The following is a 25,471-nucleotide window of genomic DNA, read 5'->3' as shown; positions in this document are numbered from 1 at the left end:
ATATAATACAGATAAAGAAAGTCGCATAAAATAAATGTATAGCTTAATGAACTATCATAAGGCAAACACCCTTAAACACCAGCCAGGTCAAAAAATGGAACGTTGCCAGCCACCCCAAAACCCATTGACATATCCCAACCAAGCATAAACCTTGCATTTTTCCTCAAGTGTAATGGCTTTCCTAAGTTTTATGGTGTTCATTTCCTTTCTTTCTTGGTTTAGAGTATTATCATCAACATGCATCCTTATCACTGCAGTTTTGTTCTTCTACTTTTTAGTTTTTCCATATATTTTCTCCTCCCCTACAATTTAACTCACGTAAACATAAATTTACTGTTCAGCACCAAACTTACGTCAACGTATCTATTTATTTTGGTTTTCTGAAGTCCATTCTCTTGTAAATTCCTAAGGAAGGCCTCATAGGAACAGTATTCTCTGAATTCTTGCATGTTGACAGCAGTTTTAAGGCCTTTATACTTGAAAATTGGCTTGGCTAAATATAAATTATTGGCTCACAGCATCTTTAATATGTCACTTATGGTTTTACTGGTAATATGATTTTCTTTTCCTTAAAAGTAATTTGATGGCCAGGCATGGTGGCTCACGCCTGTAATCCCAGCACTTTGGGAGGCTGAGGCGGGTGGATCACGAGGTCAGGAGTTTGAGACTAGCCTGGCCAACATAGTGAAAACCTGTCTCTACTAAAAATACAAAAAAATAGCTGAGCCTGATGGTGGGTGCCTGTAATTCCAGCTACTTGGGAGGCTGAGGCAGGAGAATCGCTTGAACCCAGGAGGCAGAGGTTGCAGTGATCATGCCACTGCATTCCAGCCCGGGCAACAGTGTGAGACTCCATCTCAACAAAAAAAAGTAATTTGATGTTTTTACCTGGATTTTGAATTTGTGTTGTTGTTGTTTAAAGTCTAGTAATTTTATAGACTATGTCTTGATATTGATTGTTCTGGGACATATTTTTCTGGGAGGATATGATTTGTTTTAGGGAATGGCTTTAAATTTTTTTTTCAGAAAATGTTTCTGGAATCATATTTTTTAGTATCTGCTCTGTTCCTTTGCTTTGGGCTTCTTCTTTTGAGGACTCCTATTATGCATATCTTAAGTCTTCTTTGCTGGTCCTCTTGTTACTTTCTCTCAAATCGTTTCTATTGATTTCTTTTAAATTCTTCTCCCTCTTATCTCCTAGTTACGCTTATTTGATCTTGCATTCCTTCTAATTTATTCTTTGTCTAAGGACTTTTTAAATTTTTTTCTTTTCTTAATACATCAGTCCATTTTTGAGTTTCTAATTCTGATGTAGGTTATCTTTTACATATTGGACCATTTTGATGAAGACTTTTGGATTCATTAGAAGTGGTTATAAAAAAAAAACTGAAGGTAGAAAAATAATATTTTATCTTTTTTATTGGGGGTGGCCTGTCTTTCTGACCTGTACTGCCTGTCTGTAGGTATGCTATTTTGCTACTTATCCTGGGTCTTTCTCTTAAAATAATTTTGAGTTTAAACCTTGATTTTGTTGTTGTTGTTGTTGTTGTTGCTAATTTTACATTAAACTTGTTTTCCTTAACTATTAAAAGGAGACATGATTCAGAAACCTTTTTAAATTAATGGTTTTAAGCTATATTTCAAAACTGGCTGACAACTTTCTAAGACCTTCTAGTTCCTCTCCTTCACTTTTATCAGGACCTTGTTTTTTTCTTTGTCTATATTGTTCCTGTACTACTCAATACGCACTCTTCTCAGAAGGAAGGTCACGGAAGGGAGATTTATCTGGTTAGTTTCTAGAATTCATGAATTCCAGACTATTCAGATCCCTTATCATGGACCTTATGTACTCAGCTATACTGGAATGTAGAAATCCCCTCCGAAGTTTAACTGCCATTCTCACATTGCCCCACTGCACTGTCCAGTAAATACCTGTTAGTGATTTGGGAATGTTTTAGATCCATCATGTACCCAGTTGCCTCTCTGCTTTCTCATACACAGTTGCCAATATCACATAGGTATTCTGGCTTTGAAAGGTTTGTCTCTATCCCCTCCTATTTCCCAGTTCATGGGAATATCTTATCACTTAATTTTTGTTTAGATGTTGTCATTGAATTCTTGAATTTTCACTCTAGATGTCGTATAGGGAGAATTCAGAGAGATTCTTTTGAATTATGTCACCACTATCATTTAAACCTCTCTCTTTACTTTATATCTTTAGGTCTTGTGGAGATTTTCGCATTAGTTTAATGGATTGAGTAAGAGCTATTCTAGATATCAGAAAGGTTATCTTCGTTTCTCTAGTTTGTGTTTGGGTTACTAATTTTCACCTTAAAAAAGTGGCATGAGAACAAAAGGCAGCAGAAACTTCTGCAGACTTAAATGTCCCTGTCTGACAGCTTTGAAGAGAGTAGTGGTTCTCCCAGCATGGAGTTTGAGATCTGAGAATGGACAGACTGCCTCCTCAAGTGGGTCCCTGACTCCTGAGTAGCCTAACTGGGAGACACCCCCCATTAGGGGCAGACTGACACCTCACACGGCCGGGTACCCCTCTGAGACAAAGCTTCCAGAGGAAGGATCAGGCAGCAACATTTGCTGTTCAGCAATATTCACTGTTCTGCAGCCTCTGCTGCTGATACCCAGGAAAACAGGGTCTGGAGTGGACCTCCAGCAAACTCCAACAGAACTGCAGCTGAGGGTCCTGACTGTTAGAAGGAAAACCAACAAACAGAAAAGACATCCACACCAAAACCCCATCTGTACGTCACCATCATCAAAGACCAAAGGTAGGTCAAACCACAAAGATGAGGAGAAAACAGAGCAGAAAAGCTGAAAATTCTAAAAATCAGAGCACCTCTCCCCCTCCAAAGGAACTCAGCTCCTCGCCAGCAACGGAACAAAGCTGGATGGAGAATGACTGATGAATTGAGAGAAGATGGCTTCAGACGATCAAACTTCTCCGAGCTAAAGGAGGAAGTTCGAACCCATTACAAAGAAGCTAAAAACCTTGAAAAAAGATTAGACAAATGGCTAACTAGAATAACCAGTGTAGGGAAGTCCTTAAATGACCTGATGGAGCTGAAAACCATGACACAAGAACTACGTAACAAATGCAAAAGCTTCAGTAGCCAATTCGATCAACTGGAAGAAAGGGTGTCAGTGATTGAAGATCAAATGAATGAAATGAAGCGAGAAGAGAAGTTTAGAGAAAAAAGAGCAAAAAGAAACGATCAAAGCCTCTAAGAAATACGGGACTATGTGAAAAGACCAAATCTACTTCTGATTGGTGTACCTGAAAGTGACGGGGAGAATGGAACCAAGTTGGAAAACACTCTGCAGGATATTATCCAGGAGAACTTCCCCAATCTAGCAAGGCAGGCCAACATTCAAATTCAGGAAATACAGAGAATGCCACAAAGATACCCCTCAAGAAGAGCAACTCCAAGACACATAATTGTCAGATTCACCAAAGTTGAAATGAAGGAATAAATGTTAAGGGCAGCCAGAGAGAAAGGTCGGGTTACCCACAAAGGGAAGCCCATCAGACTAAGAGTGGATCTCTCGGCAGAAACTCTACAAGCCAGAAGAGAGTGGGGGCCAATATTCAACATTTTTAAGAAAAGAATTTTCAACTCAGAATTTCATATCCAGCCAAACTAAGCTTCATAAGTGAGGGAGAAATGAAATCCTTTACAGACAAGCAAATGCTAAGAGATTTTGTCACCACCAGGCCTGCCCTAAAAGAGCTCCTGAAGGAAGCACTAAACACGGAAAGGAACAACCGGTACCAGCCACTGCAAAAACATGCCCAATTGTAAAGATCATCGATGCTAGGAAGAAACTGCATCAACTAACGAGCAAAATAACCAGCTAACATCATAATGACAGGATCAAATTCACACATAACAATACTAACCTTAAATGTAAATGGGCTAAATGCTCCAATTAAAAGACACAGACTGACAAATTGGATAAAGAGTCAAGATCCATCAGCGTGCTGTATTCAGGAGACCCATCTCATGTGCAGAGACACAAATAGGCTCAAAATAAAAGGTTGGAGGAAGATCTACCAAGCAAATGGAAAACACAAAAAGGTAGGGGTTGCAATCCTAGTCTCAGATAAAACAGACTTTAAACCAACAAAGATCAAAAGAGACAAAGAAGGCCATTACATAATGGTAAAGGGATCAATTCAACAAGAACTAACTATCCTAAATATATATGCACCCAATACAGGAGCACTCAGATTCATAAAGCAAGTCCTTAGAGACCTACAGAGAGACTTAGTCTCCCACACAATAATAATGGGAGAATATAACACACCACTGTCAACATTAGACCGATCTATGAGACAGAAAGTAAACAAGAATATCCAGGAATTGAACTCAGCTCTGCACCAAGTGGACCTAATAGACATCTACAGAACTCTCCACCCCAAATCAACAGAATATACATTCTTCTCAGCACCACATCGCACTTACTCCAAAATTGACCACATGGTTGGAAGTAAAGCACCCCTCAGCAAATATAAAAGAACAGAAATTATAACAAACTGTCTCTCAGACCACAGTGCAATCAAACTAGAACTCAGGATTAAGAAACTCACTCAAAACCACTCAACTACATGGAAACTGAACAACCTACTCCTGAATGACTACTGGGTACATAGTGAAATGAAGGCAGAAATAAAGATGTTCTTTGAAACCAACGAGAACAAAGACACAACATACCAGAATCTCTGGGACACATTTAAAGCAGTGTATAGACGGAAATTTATAGCACTAAATGCCCACAAGAGAAAGCAGGAAAGATCTAAAATTGACACCTTAACATCACAATTAAAAGAACTAGAGAAGCAAGAACAAACACATTCAAAAGCTAGCAGAAGGCAAGAAGTAACTAAGATCAGAGCAGAACTGAAAGAGATACAGACACAAAAAACCCCTTCAAAAAATCAATGAATCCAGGAGCTGGTTTTTTTAAAAGATTAACAAAATTGATAGACTGCTAGCAAGACTAATAAAGAAGAAATGTTGAGAATGACACAAATGGCTCAGTGGAAATACTTAGATTTGTTTAAAACAGCATCTTTGATAAAAGCAGGATAATTTGCAGAGTTTCAGTCACTCACCCCAGCACAACAGTGAACAAGTCTATATCATTGGATTAAGATATTATGTTGAGCTTGCCTCTTCAGTTTTAAAAGAATCTTGTCTCATACCTCTACTTCAGTCACGGCCATTCTCAGTAATCTGCTTGAGTTGTTGCCTTACTTGGAATAGCAATAGAATCTGTCTCTAATGAGGAGTGCATGTAAATACACCTTCATCTCAACAAGGCCTCACCACTAGACTTTTAAAAAAGTTCCTTCATGACCAATGAATCACATTTGCACCTGTTTCTCCCATCCAAGTACTAACCAGGCCTAATCCTGCTTAGCTGCAAGATCAGGCAAGTCCAGGGTTATATGACTGCAAATATGTTTGCATTTTATTTCTGCTGTGTTTTCTTGGAGAGTTGGATTTGGGATGCATAAGTAAGAACTTAGTGTCCTCAACAATAAGTAGCAGCTTTCTTGGCATGATTCATTTCTATGACAAGGTAGAAAGGTAAAGCAGATGACATTTCTAAGATTTTTCCAGACTTGTGCTATGACCATTAGGAGAATGTTTTATGATTGGAATTGGTGAGCTCCTTTCATGGGATTTATCATAATATGTGAGCATAGACTTTTAGGCTACACATCCCGTACTGTGCCTAAGGCACTCTAGGGCTAACAAATGTTTTATTATTCCCTGCCAGTTAGCTCAGAGGGCCAGAGAACTGCTCTGATGAAGCCAAGTCACAGACCCCCATCCCTGTAGAGGCCAGTGAATGTCAAAGAAAAGATCTGTTCTCTGGCTAATGCTTACACCTTGCATCTCAACCAGGTTTTGGTTAGAGTAAAATTCTGTCAGTTTACCCTTGATCATAGAAGGAACCAGGAAAAAGAATGTAGGTGAATCAATGCAAAACCATCACCACTCTTGAAAAAGAATTCAAATAGTCATTTCCTATTGATTGTGCAAACAGCAACATTTTCTTAGTCAGAAGATATTATGCATTCTGTACCTCGATGAAATTACTTTTTTGATCTCCTTAAATCTCTTCTCATATGTTGATTATTTTTCAAATGCCAGTGTTGACAATCGTCTGGATCCGTATTTTGTATAGTCTAGGGAGTGACATAAACTTCATAGAGAACACGTATTTCTTGGCGACTCTCACTGCAATATAATGGATTATCTGACGCATATTTGAAATGAGTGGCAGCAGACTATAACGCTCCATCTTTTTTCACTCAGCCTGTTTCCACTTCACGGCCACATATGGATGGCTGCTTGACCCTTAGTGAAATATACATCAAGAGTTCCACCCTAATTTTAAATGAGAAAAATAGAGCAAAATAGCCAATTTTATCCTCAATCCCAGGGAACAAGTGAGAAACTCTTTTTCTCATTAAGAAAAATATCCCCACATGTGAGAAGAGATTATAGATTGTATTCCCGCTCTCCTCCTGCCACTACCACCCTACTAATACCCTTTACTGTATACTATATGAAAATGAAAGCTCATAAAAGTCACCCCTTCCCTGCTTACACTCATTCAGTCAAAATTTATTGGTTCCTTGCTTTAGAATTGGCACTGGTTTAGTCAATGGTAGGAGATCAAAAGTATTTGTTGTACACTAAGAGAGTTTACAGTCCAGAAGAGGAAGCAGAATTATGTATTTGTGTATTTAAATGAGCTTAGACTTACAATAGCTCTTTAAAAATTATAACTATCTTCATAAAACACCTAACATATTCAGATCTAATAAATGAGATGAATACAACATGCTTATGAGAGTTCTGAGTGTAGGAGTAAATATTGGGTAATCAGGAGAATGAGAGGAAGGAAAAGTCCTATGGGGCATCTCCTGTGTGTCAGACATAGACCTTTCTTATTTGTTACAAGTTTTTGAAATACATTATTGTTCTATTTTCCAAATATATAAATTGAGGCTTAGAAATAATAGATGGATTGTCCAAGATTATACAGTTATGAATTAGAAACCAAGGCTTTGAAGCCAGTACCGTTTGAACCTAAAGACCAAGACTTTTTCTAGAATTGAGATTATGAAATAGTTGGAACCTGAGCTAGATTTTCATTAATGGGTACAGAGATGGGGAAAAGAACAGAAAAAACTGGCAGAAAAAAGAAACCAGAAAAAAAGGCAGGAAAGTGTGTAGTGCTAAAATCAACATGATTAGAACAGATGACTCAAATATGGCAACAGTTGGCAAGGTTAGAAAATTGCATTGGGTCTTTGAATTCTAGATCAGCAGCGCTGAATTCTATCCTTCTGGGACTGAAGAATCAGTAAGAGCTTCTGACAGAGAAATGGCAAAATGAACATGAAGCACTAGGGAGGTTTGCCTGGTTGTGGTACGTAGTGTATGGGGGAATACCAGGGGCAGGGGAGAATACCAGCCTAGAGTGACTTTATGGGAAGCTAAAATATCCAGACCAAGGGTCTTATTTTGTGTGCTCATTTGTCCATATGTGAATGGAGTTTTTTTTAAAAGCACTTATTTAAAAGTTTTTTAAATTAGGTGAAGCAAACTTCTTCCTCCACCAGATAATACATTTTTATATAGTGAATCTCAATAAATAAGACCTCCCCAACCTGGTTTCTCAACCTGAAAACCTTGGCATCATTCTGGACTCCATTTCTCTCATATCCTGCATCCGATTTCTCAGAGAATCCTGATAACTCTACCTTTCAAGTTCAAATCCAATCATTCTCTCCTATGCATGTAGCCATAGTTAGGAGAAAACCATCATGATTCTCATGTTTAGGAGAGAATTGGTTACCATCATCTCTCTCTCCTCCCACCTTTTTCCCAGTACCACCTACCCATTACTGGCTACAGCAATTCTTTGAAACTACAATTCCAGTGAATAATTTACGTAATGGAAAACTTCAGTGGCTTCCCATCACATGTAAAGCAAAATCTCAAATCCTCATCCTAGTCCCCAAAGCCCTTCAGAAACTGGCTTCTCTCTGTGCATCTGTTGTATTTCCCACTCTTGATCCCCTGGTGGCTCTGTCCCAACCATGCTGCCCTTGTTCTGCCCTTGTTCTTCCACAAATACGCTAGACATACTCCGAACTCAAAACCTTTTCACTTTGGGTTCTGCCTAAAATACATCTCCCAGAAATTCACATTTCTCCTTCCCTTATTTTGTTTGGGTTTCTGTGGGAAAAATGCCACCTATTCATAGAGCACTTCCCACAGCATCATCTCTGTAATAATACTTCTCTGACCCCATTCCTTATCTCTTTACCTTGCCTCATTTTCTTTGTAGAACCTATCTCTATTAAACTTAATAATTACTATTTTGTCTTTTTGTTCCCTGCTGTATCTCTGATGCTAAATCAATGACTGAAATAGGATAGGTGTTCAGTGTTTATTTATTCAAAGATAATTTGATGTATATGAATATATATTAATAGACATTATAACAGCAATCAAATGGCATGTATATATAGTGAACATTTTTCAAGCCATATTTGGTTTATTTTTAAACATTGCCTCCTTTCAATTACCCATTGTCTGGATCTTCCAAGGGTAATAGCTTACAAAGTCTGAATAATGGTTTATTGTCTTGCTACAGAGTTGCAAGTAACCTTAGTTCTTTTTTTAATTCACTTTTTTTTAACTTTTAAGCTAAGTTATTTTTAATTCAGGTAAAATTTACATAACAATAAAATTAATCATTTTGTGGTACATAGACACCATGGAATACTACACAGCCATATAAAACAACAAAATCACAGCCTTTGCAGCAACATGGATGCAGCTGGAGGCCATTATTGTAAGCAAATTAATGCCTGAACAGAAAACCAAATACTACATGTTCTCACTTACAAGTGGGAGCTAAACATTGGGTACTCGTGGACATAAAGATGGCAAAAATAGACACTAGGAACTACTAGAGTGGGGAAGGAGGGAACGGGAAAGGGCTGAAAAATTACCCATTGGGTACTATGCTCAGTATCTGTGGATGGGATCAATCTTACCCCAAACCTCAGGATCATGCAATATACCCCCATCTAACAAGTCTGCACATGTACCCCCTAAAATTAAAAGCTGAAATTATTTTTATTACCATTTTAAAGTGTAATTAGTTTTATTTAGTGTATTCTGTTGTGTGTCATTTAGTACATTCACAATTTTGTGCAAATACCACCTCTATCTAGTTTAATACTTTTTCATAAATAATATTTTCTAAACTATTCAATTTGGAATGATGATAGGAAACAAATTTGTTATATTACAAATGGTAAATAAAGAGAAAGAATCAAATGTTTATTTCATCATCCCTCTGTAAGCTGTTATACTGAGTAATCAAATAGCGGATGAGGAAAAGTGGCTCCCTTTAAAAGTATTCTGAGTGATAAATCTTTTTAAAAAGAGTATCAGTTTGGTATTTCATTGTTTGAAACCCTTGACGAATTAATGGATATAGCCATTGAACATGAACATGTACAAACATCAAAAAAGAAAGACAGCCAGACGTTATGTATCTTGCAATACAAGAACGTAATGCCATCTGTGGCTTTGCCAAAGAGAAAGAATAGACACTGTCTAAGCCTCTGCATTTCGCTGCCAGTTTCCCAGAAACTGCACCATGAGTATGTACTCAATGAAGTCCAGACTGTGGAAAACTCTGTAAGTCAAATTCCCTAGTTCTTCAACAATTGTAAGGAGCACAACTTGAAGGAAAAACTTGAAGATTAATAGACTTAAAGCATATAACAATTGTTATTAATGAGCAAGTTTAAACATAGTGTCCTTGGATGAACATTTGGTTGATAAAATTGTAAAGAAAAGCAAGGAAATGATAGCTATAGAAGTTACAGTCATAGTTACTTTGGAGAAGACAGAAGTGTCTGTGACTGTGACAGGGCATACATAGGTGCCTAAAGTTTTATTAATTGACCTGAGCAATAGTTTCAAGAGTGTAATTTAAAAATTGAGTTTCTCAGATAAATACACAAATGGAACAGAATAGGGACCCCAGAAATAATGCCACACACCTACAACCCTCTGATTTTCAACAAAGTGGACAAAAACAAGAAATGGGGAAAGGACTCCTTATTCAATAAATGGTGCTGGGATAACTGGATAGCCATAAGCAGAAGATTGAAATGGGATACCTTCCTTAAACCACATACAAAATTCAACTCAAGATGAATTAAAGACTTAAATGTAAAACCTAAAACTATAAAAACTTTGGAAGATAACCTAGGAAATACCATTCTAGACATAGGACCTGGCAATGATTTCATGATGAATATAACAAAAACAATTGCAACAAAAACAAAAATTGACAAATAGGAGCTAATTCAATTAAAGAGCTTCTACACAGCAAAAGAAACTAACAACAAAGTGAACAGACAACATATAGAATGGAATAAAATATTTGCAAAGTATGTATCTGACAAAAGTCTAATATCCAGAATCTATAAGGAACTTAAACAAATTTACAAGCAAAAAATAAACAACCCCATTAATAAGTGGGCAAAAAACATGAACAGACACTTTTCAAAAGAAGACGTACACGCAGCCAACAAGCATATGAAAAAGTGCTTAACATCACTAATCATTAGAGAAATGCAAATCAAAACCACAATGAAATATTATCTCATACCAGTCAGAATGGCTATTATAAAAAGTTAAAAAATAACAGATGCTGGTGAGGTTGTGGAGACAAGAGAGCACTTATACACTGCTGGTGGGAATGTAAATCAGTCCAGCCATTGTGGAAAGCAGTTTGGCAATTTCTCAAAGACTTTAAAAACATTACCATTTGACCCAGCAATCCCACTATTGAGCGTATACCCAAAGGAATATAAATTGTTCTACTATAAAGAACACGTACGCACGCATATGTTCATCACAACACTATTCTCAATAGCAAAGACATAGAATCAACCTAAATGTCCATCAGTGATATAATGAATAAAGAAAATATGGCACATATACACCATGGACTACTATACAGCTATATGAAAGAACAAGATTATGTCGTTTGTACCACCATGGATGGAGCCAGAGGCCATTATCCTAAGCAAACTAACACAGGAACAGAAAACCCAATACAGCATGTTTTCACTTATAAGTGAGAGCTAAACATTGAATACACATGGGCACAAAGAAGGGAACACTAGACACCTGGGCCTTTGTGAGGGTGGAGGTTGGGAAGATGGTGAGGATCAAGAAAACCACCTACTGGCTACTATATATATTACCTGAGTGACAAAAATAATCTGTACATAAACCCCTGTGACATGCAGTTTATCTATATAACAAACTTGCACATGTACCCCTGAACCTAAAAGTAAAAAAAAAAAAAAAAATCAAGTTTCTCCCTAAGAGCAGAAACAAGACAAAAATGCTAGCTTTCACCATTGAGATTCAACATCGCACCAATATTTCCAGCCAGAGCGATTAAACAATAGAAATAAAGGCATCCAAATGAGAAATAAAAAAGTAAATCTATCTCTATTCACAGATGGTATGATCTTACATATAATAAATCCCATAAAATCCACCCAAAAAAGCTACTAAAGCTAATGAATGAATTTTGCAAGTTGCAGGTTACAAGATCAAAACACAAAAATCGGTTGTCTTTATAAACAGTAGCAATGAACAATCTGAAAAGGAAATCAACAGATCCATTTACAACAGCATCCAGAAGAATAAAATACTTAGGAATAAATTTAATCACAGGGGTAAAAGACTTGTACAATGAATACTATAAAACATTGCTGACAGAAATTAAAGAAAACCTAAAGAAATGGAATAGCATCCTGTATTCGTGGATTGGAAGGCATAAAATTGTTGAGATGTCAATACTCCCCAAAGCAGTCTACAATCCCTACCAAAATTTCAGTATCATTTTCTTGTTTTAGAAATGGGAAAGCCAGTATCAAATTTATATGAAATTGTGAGGGCCTCCAAGTGGGCAAAACAATATTTAAAAAGAAGACTGAAATTAAAAGACTCACACTTCCTGATTTTGAAACTTAACTACGAATCTACAGTAATCTAAGTAGTGTGATATTGGCATAAGGATAGACAAATAGATCAATGGAATAGAATTTTGAGAGTCCAGAAATAAACCCACACATCTATGGCCAATCAATTTTCAACAAGCATGCCAATATCATTCAGTAGAGAAAGAACAATCTCTTTAACAGATTGTTCTGAGGCAACTGAATACCCCCATGCAAAGAATTAAATTGGACCCACAGCTCATATCATATGCAAAAATTAATTCAAAATGAACAAATTATCTAAATATAAGAGTTAAAGCCATAAAACTCTTAGAAGAAAATATAGAGGTAAATCTTCATGGCTTTGGATTGGGCAGTGGATTCTTAGATATAACATTAAAAGCATGAGCTTACTATATAATTCCATTTATGGTAAATATCTAAAATAGGTAAATCCACAGAGACAGAAAGCAAATTAGTGATTGCCAAGGTCTTGGGGAAGGGTAGAATGGAAAGAAACTGCTTAATAAAATAAGAGGTTTTGATCTGGAGTAATATAAACTTTTTGAAACTAGATATGTAGAGGTGGTGGTTGCCAACAGTGTGAATTTACTAAATGCCACTGAATTATTCACTTTAAAGTGATTCATTTTCTGTTATGTGAACTTCACCTCAATAAATCACTTTTTAAAATGCATTAAGCCAGTAAAAAGATAACCTACAATTCCATATATACTTCTTTATAAACTGTAAGATAGACTGATGTACTCTTTTGTTGAGAGGAGAGGAAAAATGAGGAGATGTTAATTCTGAAATAGTGACTTTAGGCAGAGAAAGGTCAGATTCCTTTTCTCACTCATAGTCATTATGGTAATTATTTCAAAAAATGAAAAGTTTCCATTTCTCCCCACATATCAAATTCATTCTAATGCATTTCCTCTGGCTTAGTGACAACCTGTTTAAACATGTGTTTCTTGCATTTTACAGACATACTTGGCAAGTGCAAGACAAAATTGATGCAAACAATGTGGCTTACACAACTGGGAAGCTAAGCTTTCACACTGATTATCCAGCCCTCCATCATCCACCTGGGGTAAGGTGAGCTTCAACATATTTTCCACAAAGCAGGCCAATGACCAATATCTTTTCGTATTTTGAGTCTAGAAGATTACATATTTCACCAGGTAGTTTGTCTTATATAAATTTTCTTTCTCCAAACACAATCCAAGCTCACAAAATCTCTGTACCTAAATCCTAAATATCTTCACATTCCTAAAGGAGAGGATAATTTCATTCATTTAAAACAACAACAACAACAAAAAAAAATTTCTTTGTTCTTCCTAGAAATTACTATCAGCATTTTTTGCTTTGCCAAGACAGATTTTAAGGTAGTAGTAAATCTTGAGGTCTTTTTGCACATATATTTCTAAGGAAGTTAAGAGAGAAAATGGAATCAGTAAACAAAATGTAGGGTTTCTCTCAAAGTCACATGGGCATCATTCATACTCGTTAACTACTGCTGCATTAAAACTCATTCTACTAAGACACATGCACATGTGTGTTTATTGCAGCACTGTTCACAATAGCAAAGATTTGGAACCAATCCAAATGCCCATCAATGATAGACTGGATAAAGAAAACGTGGCACATATACACCATAGAATACTATGCAGCCATAAGAAAGGATGAGTTCATGTCTTTTGCAGGGACATGGATGAAGATGGAAACCATCATTCTCAGCAAACTAACACAGGAACAGAAAATCAAACACCACATGTTCTCGCTCATAAGTGGGAGTTGAACAATGAGAACACATGGACACAGGGAGGGGAACATCACACACTGGGGCCTGTTGGGGGGGATGGGAGGATAGAGGAGGGATAGCATTAGAAGAAATACCTGATGTAGATCACGGGTTGATAGATGTAGCAAACCACCATGGCACATGTATATCTATGTAACAAACCTGCACATTCTGCACATGTATCCCAGAACTTAAAGTATAACAAAAAAAATAATAATAATAACTCACTCCCTGACTTGATGGCTTAAGAAAACAGCCATTTACTTAGCCCTTGTTTTTTCAATTTGGGCTGTATTCAGCTAGGCAGCTCCTGTCTTCAGTCATATACCTGCAATCTGTTGCTAAGTTGGCTTGAGACGGATTGACTTTCACTGAGATGGCTGGTTTCTGCTCCACTAGGTCTATTGACCACCAGTAGGCTAGCCCAAGTTTAATGCATATGGCAACTGGAAGAATTTTCAGACAGCTACACAACTTCTCAAGGCCTAGGCTAGTCACCTCTGCAATGTTATATTGGTCTAAGGAAGTAATAAATCTGGCCCACATTCGGGAGGTGAGGAAATAGACCGCTTATGGAGGAAGCTGCGAAAATGCATTATAAACTGTGTGACTACAAGGAACATAATAACAGTGGCTATTTTTGGAAACCATCCAACATCCCATCTATCAGATTCCTTGTCAAGGAGGGAAATGCTCAGTGTGAAGCCACAAATCCCCAGGAGAATCTCTGGGTGGACATTCTTTCTCTACATTTTTACAAAAGTTTCATTTTACTAAATGAGCTACATTTTTACAACATTATCATTTTATTACACCAAAAATAAGTGGTTAGGAAACTACCTTTTAAAAGATATGCCATCCCTATTTTTACAGCTAAATTAGACTATGTGAAATAACGACATAGAAATCTGTATCTTCAAAGGCAAATGAAAATTTGGGCAATTCTTAAGTTAACAAAGGAGAAATGGGCCAAAATCACAATTAGCCCATTTTTTTTCATTATCTTCACTGAACATGTTTTCTCTGTGCCCTTGTTTTTACCCATTCTTCTCGCCAGTATTAGCTATGCTAGTCTAGTATTTAACTTTACATGTTTTAAAGTATTTTGTTGATTGTAAAACACCACATGATTTCTTTGAACTAAGTGGCAGTAAAATGACCCCTGTAGACACATTTTTGGGTAAGGGTTGGGGGCAGGAGACACACAATGTGATTTTATTCTAAATGTGGCTCAGATTTTTCTAAAACCCTAGGGTTAAGAGCCAAATTAATCAGCTCAGCTCATCTTCCAAAGATAGCTTGAGGGAGTTGGATGGAATAAGGCTTAAAGAATGAGACTAGAAAACTAAAAGTTTTGCTTGAATTTTTAAGTTATCTTCTGTCTTTTAAGAATTTAAGTTTTGTTTCTGGGTTAAAATTTGAAGCCTTAGGAAAAGTGACCAAATGACTTCATAAATGTTCCTGAAGTATAATAGAATTCTTGACTTTTTCAAAGCACATTATACTATTTCAAAGCAGTTTTACTTTCATTATTTTATCTGATTCTTCTTGACATGCCTTTAAGGTAGACAAGATTGATCATGTCTTTTTATGTCAGATGAGAAAATGAAACACGATTCAATATTTTTATAGGGTGACATTTGATTAAGGAGGAACTTGGACTTGAACCCAGGCCTCCATCTAGTTTTCTGTCACACCACACTGATCCTGAGCTGGAATTTCTAATTATTATAATTTATGTAGTAAAATAGAGTATTTATAGATTTTATCATACTTTACAAACTTCTTAAAGACAAGAATTGACTCTTGGGAAGAAAAAAGTTCTTTGTATTTCAATACTTTGTATCTCAATATTTACACGCACATTGCATGTAATAGAGACATCATAGATATGCTATAAAGAGGCAAAGAAGTGAAACAAACCTGTACCTGTCTCCAGCAAATGAAACATCCAAACTAAGTGACTTAATAGGAGATTTTAAAATAGCAGATGATTCCGAAAATGTCTAGATTCTACTAGAATAATAAAATGTAGGCAACCTGTTTGTACTGTTGTTCAAACTTCCATTTTGAATTATTCCAGGGGAGTTGTGCCAAGGTTTGAGATTTTCTATAACAAACAGAACAAACGAATATATTTTTCTGTACAGATGAAATAATCTGAAAAATGAGTTACCTGTTGAGAGTTCAGTTTGATCGATTTGGATTATGTGGGGCAGAGATAAGGCACCACATCTTTAATGAAACAGAGATGTTGCTTCACTCACTGTCTTTGCAGAAGTCACATGCTGCATAAAGTAACATTCAGAAGGAAAATAGTTTTGGTTCTGAATGACTCATATGAAGTAAAATTGGGTTTTATACATGACAGGCATATATTTGCCTTTTAACCTAGCAATAAAAGTATTGTCAGGCTCCATCATCTCTTTTCTATTTGAAGATTGTATTAAAAGTGTAACTGTACAAAAGAAAGTATTAAGGGGCCTTGACATATGTAAATAACATTAAAAAATGATCTTTTTAAAAATTAGCACTTGAAATATTCTGTCAGTTCATGATGGCAAAATCTAAAAGGATTTAAAGAACACTGTGATCCTCCAAAAACAAAGTTATGCTATTGTTTTGCTACTCTGACCAGTTCCTTCCTCAAAAAAAAAAAAAAATCATAATCCTATGTAACACCACTGGCCTAATACTTTGCAGCTCAGTTCCGACTACATTACTTTCATATTCAAAAGCCTTCAGTGAATTCCCTCTATGCACAAGTACAAAAGCCCTTCATCTGATATTTAAGACTCTCCATCATGAGGCCTCAAATTGCCCTTCCAACCTGATTCACTCTTTCTATTTATGGCCCTCTGCTGTAGCCAGACTTTTTATTATCCAGTGAACTGTGCATTTTTGCACATCATTATTTCAGTCACCTGATTTGCTTTCTCATTCTATTCTGCATAACCCAAATCTCATCCATTCTCCTTTGCCTAACTTACCTGCCTCTTCCCCTTGAAATCCTTTCCTGCCTACTCCAACATCAAGTGCTCCATCTCTGCAGCTCTTACAGGCTGTGCTTTTTGTTTGCTAATGAGCATTATCATGCCTGCATCTATGTCTTCAACGGTAACATGTTTGAACTATACAGTATTGATTATAAGCAACTTTTTTCTTCCGAACTCTTTTCTGATGACATAAGAAAGAAAAAAACAAAGTTTGTTGGCTTTGGTTCATTCATAGCTTTTTGAATCCTTAACATAGTACCAAAAAATGGTGCACATATATTATTTTATTTTATTATTTATTTTATTGAAGATTAATTCTAATAATTAAAATGTAATTTAATATTTATTTAATAATGCATATTTTCTTTTTATAGGTTCAGCTTCTTCACTGCATAAAGCAAACAGTCACAGGGGGTGATTCAGAAATTGTAGATGGGTTTAATGTGTGCCAAAAACTAAAGAAAAATAATCCTCAGGCATTCCAGATTTTGTCCTCTACCTTTGTGGACTTTACAGACATTGGAGTGGATTACTGTGATTTTTCTGTACAATCAAAACATAAAATTATAGAGTAAGTACTATTTATAAATTTCCCATAGCAATAAAATAATTGACAGCAAAAGATCCACTAATCTAAAGTTTAAACAGCACAAAACTTGAACGAACTTCAGAGCTTTATTTTTATTAACATTTCACCCAATTTTAGAGTGACAGTATTTTCACCATAAGAGTTTTTATTAAATTACATAAAATTTATTCCTAATCGGTATTAGAGGAAAAGTAACTAAGATTTCACGTATACTTCATTTTTAGAATATAAGTTCTACATAGCTAAAATCAATGGGATTATACTAGTTAGAAGGCTTTTGGCCAGAAGTGAAAGAATATAACTCAAAATAGGTTGATCCCAAGAGTTAAACAATGTCATCTGATATTGGTCTCTTTTTTCTTCTTAGCTTTGCCATCTTCTATGTTAGCTTTATTTTCAAAGATGATCAGCAGAAGCTCCAAGATTTCATTTTCCTTAGAGCTAGTAATCACACCACAAACAACGCTTTAATTTCCCAATAGCTACAATAAAGCTAGATGACTCAATCCCTAATTTCTGTCCAAGTCTATCCCTGAATCAATCATCATGGTCAGTGGGTTAGAGAATTCTGATTGTCCATGCCTGGATCACATGTTCAACTCTGGAGCAGGGTCAGCCTCATCTGAACCACACTCACTGAGAATGAAACAGGGAGGCTCCCCAAAGAGATACTAAGCCAACAAAGATCATATATTACCTACACAGAACATTTTGTATTCTCCCTTTCTTTTTATTTAATATTATTTTATCATAATTTTTCCAAGTACCTACAAAGGCCACAAATTCATCTTTTTGTTTGCAAATTAACTTACATTTTGTTTCTACAACAGTTTATTTAATTATACCTCGATTAATTTTGGTAGGGAGGTATAATTTTAAAATTGAGTTTAAATTTTTCTATTAAGAGAAATAGCCAAATGGTATGAAAATAAACTCATTTAGAAAATAATTAAATCCCCAGTACATTCATTTATTCATTCAACAAATATTTATTGAGGCCAGCCACTTTTCTTGGTACTTGGAATACATCAGTGGACAAAACAAAGATCTCTCCCCTCATATAGCTTATACTCTAATGGGGGAGGGGCAATTTTAAAGATTTTTAAACAAATGAGCAAATTATAATAAATATTAAAAATTATTAAGTGCTTAAGAAAAAAAGGAAAAGCATAGCAAGATAAGGGAAATCTGTGGGGCTTAGCAAGGACAGAACTTCCATTATTAAACAGTGTGGTGAGGGAAAGCTTTACTGAGATTTGAGCAAACACTTAAAGGAGTGACAGAGTTTTCAGAAGAGAAGCAGTTTCCCAAAACTGCTAGACCGAAAGTTCTAAAACGGTCCTAAGAACGTGTTTGGGGTGTTCAAGGAACAGCAAGGAGACCAGTGTGACTGGAACAGAGTGAAGGAGGCAAGTATTAGGGGAGGAAGTCAGGTGGGGACAAGTTCCTGTAGAGTCTTGTTAGCAAATTATAACAGTAACATTTACTCTGAGTGAAGTAAGAAGTTGCTGCAAGATCCTGATCAAAGGAAAGACTTTGATATTTATGTAAATTTAGTTATATTTTAAATGGGTCACCCTGACTGCTAGAAAGAGCAACGATTGTAGCAGGAAGACCAGCTAAGAAGCTACTGCATGACTCCAGGCTAGCAACGGTGGTGCCTTGAACATGAGTGGCTAGAGTGACTGCAGTGGTGGTGTGGAGAAGGATCAGTTTTTGGTTACATTTTGCATGTATAAACAGATTGTTTTCCTGAAAGATTGGAGGAAGTGTCTGAGAAAAAGATAGACATCAAGAATGAAATTCTAGTTCAGAATAAACCTGAGACGTTTTCTAAGAATTCACTCATCAAGGTGAAAAGGAAATAACTTGAGACCCTTAGTTATAACATGACAGTTTTAACTAGTCAAATATTACCTTGAAAATTCATGACAAATCAAAATTTTAAGACACAATACGATTACAGATTCTGCAAGGCTAGTGAACAGAGGCAAGAAACATAGCTATAGATTAGATTAACTGAATGTCCACCATGTGGCTCATGACTTGGCTTTGATATTTTCTGTAGTAAAATTTCAAAATTTGGCCATCTGTGAGGTCTCAGGAATAGCCCCTAGAGAATAAATATCAAGTGGTTAATATTAATTCACTTAAAAGTATATTTTCAACAACAGGAAATGAAACAGAGCATTCTCAGTTAACAGAGGGCCTCCATCTCCTAAGTGTTTGGGTTAATTTAATTTTCTTTGTGGTTAAATTTTTAAATTTTTACGTCCTAGTACAAAAATGTCTTTTATGCTGCTGACTGAATTAGTTATAATTCAGTACAAAGAAAAATAAATCAATAAAGAAATGAGCAAAAATAATGACCGTGAGACTCAGCTGTCCTATCAACTACACATTCAATCACGTAAATTGAATCAAGTAAATTCAAGTCTTTTACTTGCCAGCTGGGTAATCTCTCATGTGATTATTTACCCTTGATGATCCACAGTATATTTTCCAGTTAAAAAAACGAAAACAAAAAATACTGCCACACATGATCAAAGTAGGAATTGCAGAGTTAATATATGGAAGCCCCTACTATTATGCCTAGTTTAGAAAATGCAGAATACATTTTAGCTAGTTATAATATGCATGAAGTCCAACACACTTACTGGGGAGAGATTTCTATTTCAGGTCTGAGTTTCTAGAAACGAAAGCAAACAGAGAATATAATCAGTTATAAGACAAGATGCTTTCGACGTCTGAAATTAATTTTTCCTGCAGATCCTCATAAATTATCACATGGTAGACAACACTGTAGTGGTATTCCCACAACAAATACAAGTTCCATAAAACATTGTGTCTAACGATGAGACATAATGCTGTCACTAATGAGGAGTATTCACAACACAAACTGTAGAAGATCATTTTAAAAGTCCTTCCTTTGTTTTTTTTTTGTTGTTGTTGGCATCATTGATAATGTTTTGCTTTTGCTGGTTCACTGCCACTATGTTGTTGGTTTAAGTTTAATTAATTTGTCCTTTATGTATAGTGAATGTATAGCCAGTTACTCCCATCTTTTGTGACTTTTTACCTTTCCTCAGCATGCAAACTTACATTAGACCCTGTTGTTCTGTTATAAGGCATCAAATTTCTTGCTAACATTCAATTTTGCATTTTAGGTTGGTCTTCAAGGTACCAGCTACCCATCTCCTCTAACATTCTTCAATCCTCCGAATAATGTCCCCTCTATATCTTATAACAAAATTTGCTTTCCATTCCGCTATTATTGCTGAGAATGCTAAATAATAAATTTGTGTCTTGTTTTCTCAGGTAAACAGTAGGTAAAAGAAAGCAGGGACTGTGTTACACTATAACACACAAAAACAGTTGATTACTTTTCTATATAGGTGAACTTTAAAAATGAAAGCCTAATCTAGTATACCATGAGGCATCCAATTCTGATTTTCATTACATTTATTAATCACAAAGTTCCTTTCACTGATACATGAGGATATACCCAAGGACTCTAGAATAGTCAGCTCATAATTAGCATAACCATTCAAATCAAGGAGCTATGGTAATAGTGGAAGAAAAGTAAAGCAGATCTTGAGGGTGACTGAAACAGACGACCCCCCAGAAGTTCCAGAGTCATGACATCCTTTGGCGGATGACACAGAGGATAATGTTATATGTACAGAACACATAACAAGAAAAGAAAAGAGGAAAGTGGGTCAGAAGCAGTAGGGCTAGAATCTTGAAGGTAATATCAAAAGGCAAATGGCCTCAGACACTGTGACAGAGGTCTGAAACCAGAAGCATGAACTCTAAGGGGGTAATTGAAAGGTCGTGTACTCTCTGTACCACTAAATCCTAGAGGTACACAGTCTTTTCTACTGATTTACCTTCTATCTGATTCTTTGTACATAAAGCTGTATCCAAAAGGCTCAGAATTCTTGATTTACGTGAAAGCATGTGGAAGCGGGTGGGGTACTCCATTACCTAGTGAGTCACATTTGTATTGTTATTAATACATGCAAATCTATGTTTTAAGAGTCTAAGAGCCTTTTTGAAAGCCTGTTCCTTCCTTTTACTTCTTTCCCAGTGTGGGTTCAATAGGTAGTTTTAAGGCCTTACCCAATAAGCAAAGAATTGGTGCTAATCACCAACTGTTGAGTTTACCATTACAATTGCCATTTGGCCCAGAGCCACCATGCACAAGGGGCCCTGATAGTCACAATTCGTACTTTACTGTCAATGGCATCTTTCCCCATTTGTTGATAATATTCACTAAATGTAACCCAGACCCCAAACCTGGGTCACCAAACCCAGGTATATGTGATGATGTGTTTGGTCTGACCGACAAAGCCTTGGCCCTGGTCAGTTGTTGGCTCTCATTAGCACTTCCTGCACTTGTCCTTCTAGGATGCTGCTCCTGGAAGTAATCCTAGGCACTTCGCCACCATCCTTGATCACCTTCAGTTTGCATGCATTCATCCTGTTTCTACCTAAAGAAAAGATAAAGTTGATTGACACTTTAAGACTATCTGAAGGTCCACCTTCCCAATAAGCTACAAAAGAGTTTCCTCTTTTTACCTCTGTATCTGGGTGATGTTCATGTCTTGCTAATTATAACCACCAAAGCTCAAATCTAATTTTTTTGAGACACAGTCATACTCTGTTTTCCAGGCTGGAGTGTGGTGGTGTGATCTCAGCTCACTGCAACTTCTGCCACCTAGGTTCAAGCAGGTGCCTGCCACCACACCCAAGTAGCTGGGATTACAAGCATGGGCCACCATGCCCAACCTTTTTTTTTTTTGTATTTTTAATAGAGACAGGGTTTTGCCATGTTGGCGAAGCTGTCCTCGAGCTCCTGACCGCAACTGCCTCGCCCACCTTGGCCTCCCAAGGGAGGCAGGGATTACAGGTGTGAGCCACCGTGCCCGGCCTTCTTTCCTTAAATTAAATGCTGTATTATCTTACATTGGCATGGTCATAATCCATATTTTAAGAAAGAGAATAGAGAGCACAACATTAAGAGCTCTCAAATTACTAAAAAAAACTTAGTGCCCTCCCAAGGTACTAAAAAATATAGAGAGTGATATGTGCAACAAACATTTATTAACTGTCTGTTATGTCCAGGCTCTATGTTGAGTGCTAGGAATACAACATTAAATAAGATACAGCACCGTCTTCTGGAAGCCTCAATACTAAGATAGGTAGGATGAGTAAATAGATAGAAAGAATGTACCTCAGGCTAGTCCCTTCTTTTCTCATGCTTTGGTTTTCCCACCTGTAAACTAAGGATTGAATTAGAATCATGCATTTCAAACTATTTAAAAAATATAATTTTCTTCCCATCATACCCCCCAAATAAAACCATCATAGTTAGAACCTTAATAAATGAAACACATAGAACAATTGACCTATAAATTTGTAACATTAAATGATTTTAATACCTGTTTCAAATAACAAAGAATGAATGACTTTAACTAAGCATAACAATATTTTTAACTTGAATCTCTCAGTAATACTTATTTTAATTTAAGTTGAATTCTCCTGGTACTGAGGTAGTAAGATTTAGAAAAAAATCTAAATGAACGAATGAAAAAAAAAAATACATTGTACCACAGGTAGCCTTAATATCTTCTGTACATGTATTTGGATTTTTTAATATGGTGTTTCAAAAATATATTTGAAGAGGAATTGACCCTTATCAATGTAAATAGATATTTCACGAATTATATATTAACTTTTTCTTCTAATAAAACAGGTTAGATGATAAAGGCCAAGTGGTTCGCATCAACTTCAATAACGCAACTAGGGACACAATATTTGATGTGCCTGTTGAAAGAGTTCAGCCTTTTTATGCTGCTCTGAAGGAGTTTGTTGACCTCATGAACAGCAAAGAATCCAAGTTTACCTTCAAGATGAATCCAGGTCAGTGAATACATTTTCTCAAACAACCAAAAGCACGGATTTTCTTCAACCTTAACCACCTAGAATTATATCCAGAGCAGTTTTTCTCAGGTATGGCACGTAGAACACCAACAACAGAATCTTGGTGAGCAACTGACTTGCTTACGTAGTGGACTCATGGCCCTCATTGAGGCTTATGCTTAATTATTCTATCCTGATAAACAAATAGAAATATCCTCATGATTCTTACTCTAACACACACAAGTAATGCTTACTCATTAGGCTTTACTAGTGGAGACAGTACTACCTGAAATAAAGTAGTACCTAAAGCATTCCAGTTACTTGAAATGAAAAAAGCAGGAAGCATTATATTTTTTCTGGACCATCTCTACTCAGTAAAGTGCCATCAAACCTGAGGCTTTTGGCATCTATGGTAAAAGGTATAATTTCTCTCTGCTGTTGATTTGGCCAGATAGAAGGTTCTTTTCCTTTGTATATATTTTTAATTGATCTTTGGTATAATAAGTTAATAGGAATCTCCATAAATCCACTGCCATGCAGTCACAGCAGGTTAATTTTAAAAATGGCAACATGTAAAATGAAAACATTATAGGGGGAAAAATACAAAAAATACAAGTTAGAATCCAAGCTTCGACTATTTAATGGCAGTGTAGTTTTGGGTAAATTCCTCAATTTTTTAAAGCTTTGGTTTCTTCATGTGTGAAAAGATGAGAGAATACTTTCTTTTCAGGATTCTTATGAGGCTTAGAAATAATGTAACATAAAATACTAGGCACACAGAAGACAAACTAAGAATGTCACTATCCTTTTTATTTTCTGAAGCTGTTAAACTGAGAAGAAACATTTCCTTTTTTTTTGAGACGGAGTCTCGCTCTGTCGCCCAGGCTGGAGTACAGTGGCGTGATCTCGGCTCACTGCAAGTTCCGCCTCCCAGGTTCACGCCATTCTCCTGCCTCAGCCTCCTGAGTATCTGGGACTACAGGCACCTGCCACCACGCCCGGCTAATTTTTTGTATTTTTAGTAGAGACAGGGTTTCACCATGTTAGCCAGGATGGTCTCGATCTGCTGACCTCGTGATCCGCCCACCTCGGCCTCCCAAAGTGCCGGGATTACAGGCGTGAGCCACCGCGCCCAGCAGAAGAAACATTTCTAATTAGGTACCGATCAGTCAAAACGATATAGATGTTTTACACAGAGATAATATTTTAAATAAGAATGATTAAAGTACCTTCAGGAGACTACCAGGCTAGGTAGTTTAATTGTCATAAGGTCTAAAGCAGTTTGCATCCAGTGGCCTGATTTGTGTGGAAAAGTAAATGTGCAGTTTCATGTAAAGAAATAAGCGATGATTCTTGATGTGAACCAAGTAGCAGCTGTGTTTTGCATGTTACATTTTCTAGCTCTGTAAGTCATTTAAACACACAATTATTCATATTGAAAAAAATCTTTTCTTTAGGTGATGTGATTACTTTTGATAACTGGCGCTTACTTCATGGCCGACGTAGCTATGAAGCAGGAACTGAGATATCCCGCCATCTAGAAGGTGCTTATGCTGACTGGGATGTGGTCATGTCAAGGCTTCGTATCTTAAGGCAGAGGGTCGAGAATGGAAACTGAAGTCTCCTGTAGATAGTTTTAATAAGATTCCAATGACTATATTTTGTGAGATATGGCACTTTGTTCACAGACCATGATCTTTGTCATTTACATATAATTTCCTTAACAATGAACATGTAACTTCTCTCACAAGAGTACTCTTCACTTTGTAATCATATACAATGTCAACTTTTTAGATGTTTCACCACTCTTTTGCAAATAAAGCATCCTTTCTGCTCTATTGCATGCCTGCTCTAATTTCTTTTGCCCATATATAAGTATCTCCAGAATGTCTACAAATAGTTTTTGTAGCAAATGAAACATTTCTTCAAATAAGCCTTTTGTTTCAAATAAAACTTGTCTCAAAACATGCTTCTACCCTGTTGCCTATAGGATCTCATTTTCCAAGACTGCACATGACCGTCTTTAGCATGCTTGGAAAAGGTTTTATATTTCCAAAGATCTGTTTTAC

The 25,471-nt window shown here is 36.4% G+C and overlaps 1 protein-coding gene and 1 long non-coding RNA gene across 3 annotated transcripts in view; one reads left to right on the top strand and one right to left on the bottom strand.

The window, feature by feature from the left end:
• The window catches only part of BBOX1 (gamma-butyrobetaine hydroxylase 1), a gene marked incomplete at its 5' end in the record, with an annotated part of 81,700 nt that extends 56,462 nt beyond the window's left edge, over window positions 1–25,238 (top strand). The window contains 4 exon segments of the mRNA NM_001133318.1: window positions 13,076–13,181; window positions 17,263–17,459; window positions 23,236–23,402; window positions 24,860–25,238. Coding sequence (NP_001126790.1) covers window positions 13,076–13,181; window positions 17,263–17,459; window positions 23,236–23,402; window positions 24,860–25,020 — 631 coding nt within the window. The 3' untranslated portion in view covers window positions 25,021–25,238.
• LOC103891832 (uncharacterized) overlaps window positions 1–25,471 on the bottom strand; it is a 173,254-nt gene that overhangs the window by 50,207 nt on the left and 97,576 nt on the right. The gene's annotated exons all lie outside the window — the stretch shown is intronic.

This window comes from Pongo abelii, chromosome 9, assembly GCF_028885655.2.
Source record: "Pongo abelii isolate AG06213 chromosome 9, NHGRI_mPonAbe1-v2.0_pri, whole genome shotgun sequence".
NCBI lineage: Eukaryota > Metazoa > Chordata > Mammalia > Primates > Hominidae > Pongo > Pongo abelii.
Note: the sequence above shows the minus strand (reverse complement) of the source record. Positions and strands in the feature narration are given on the sequence as shown.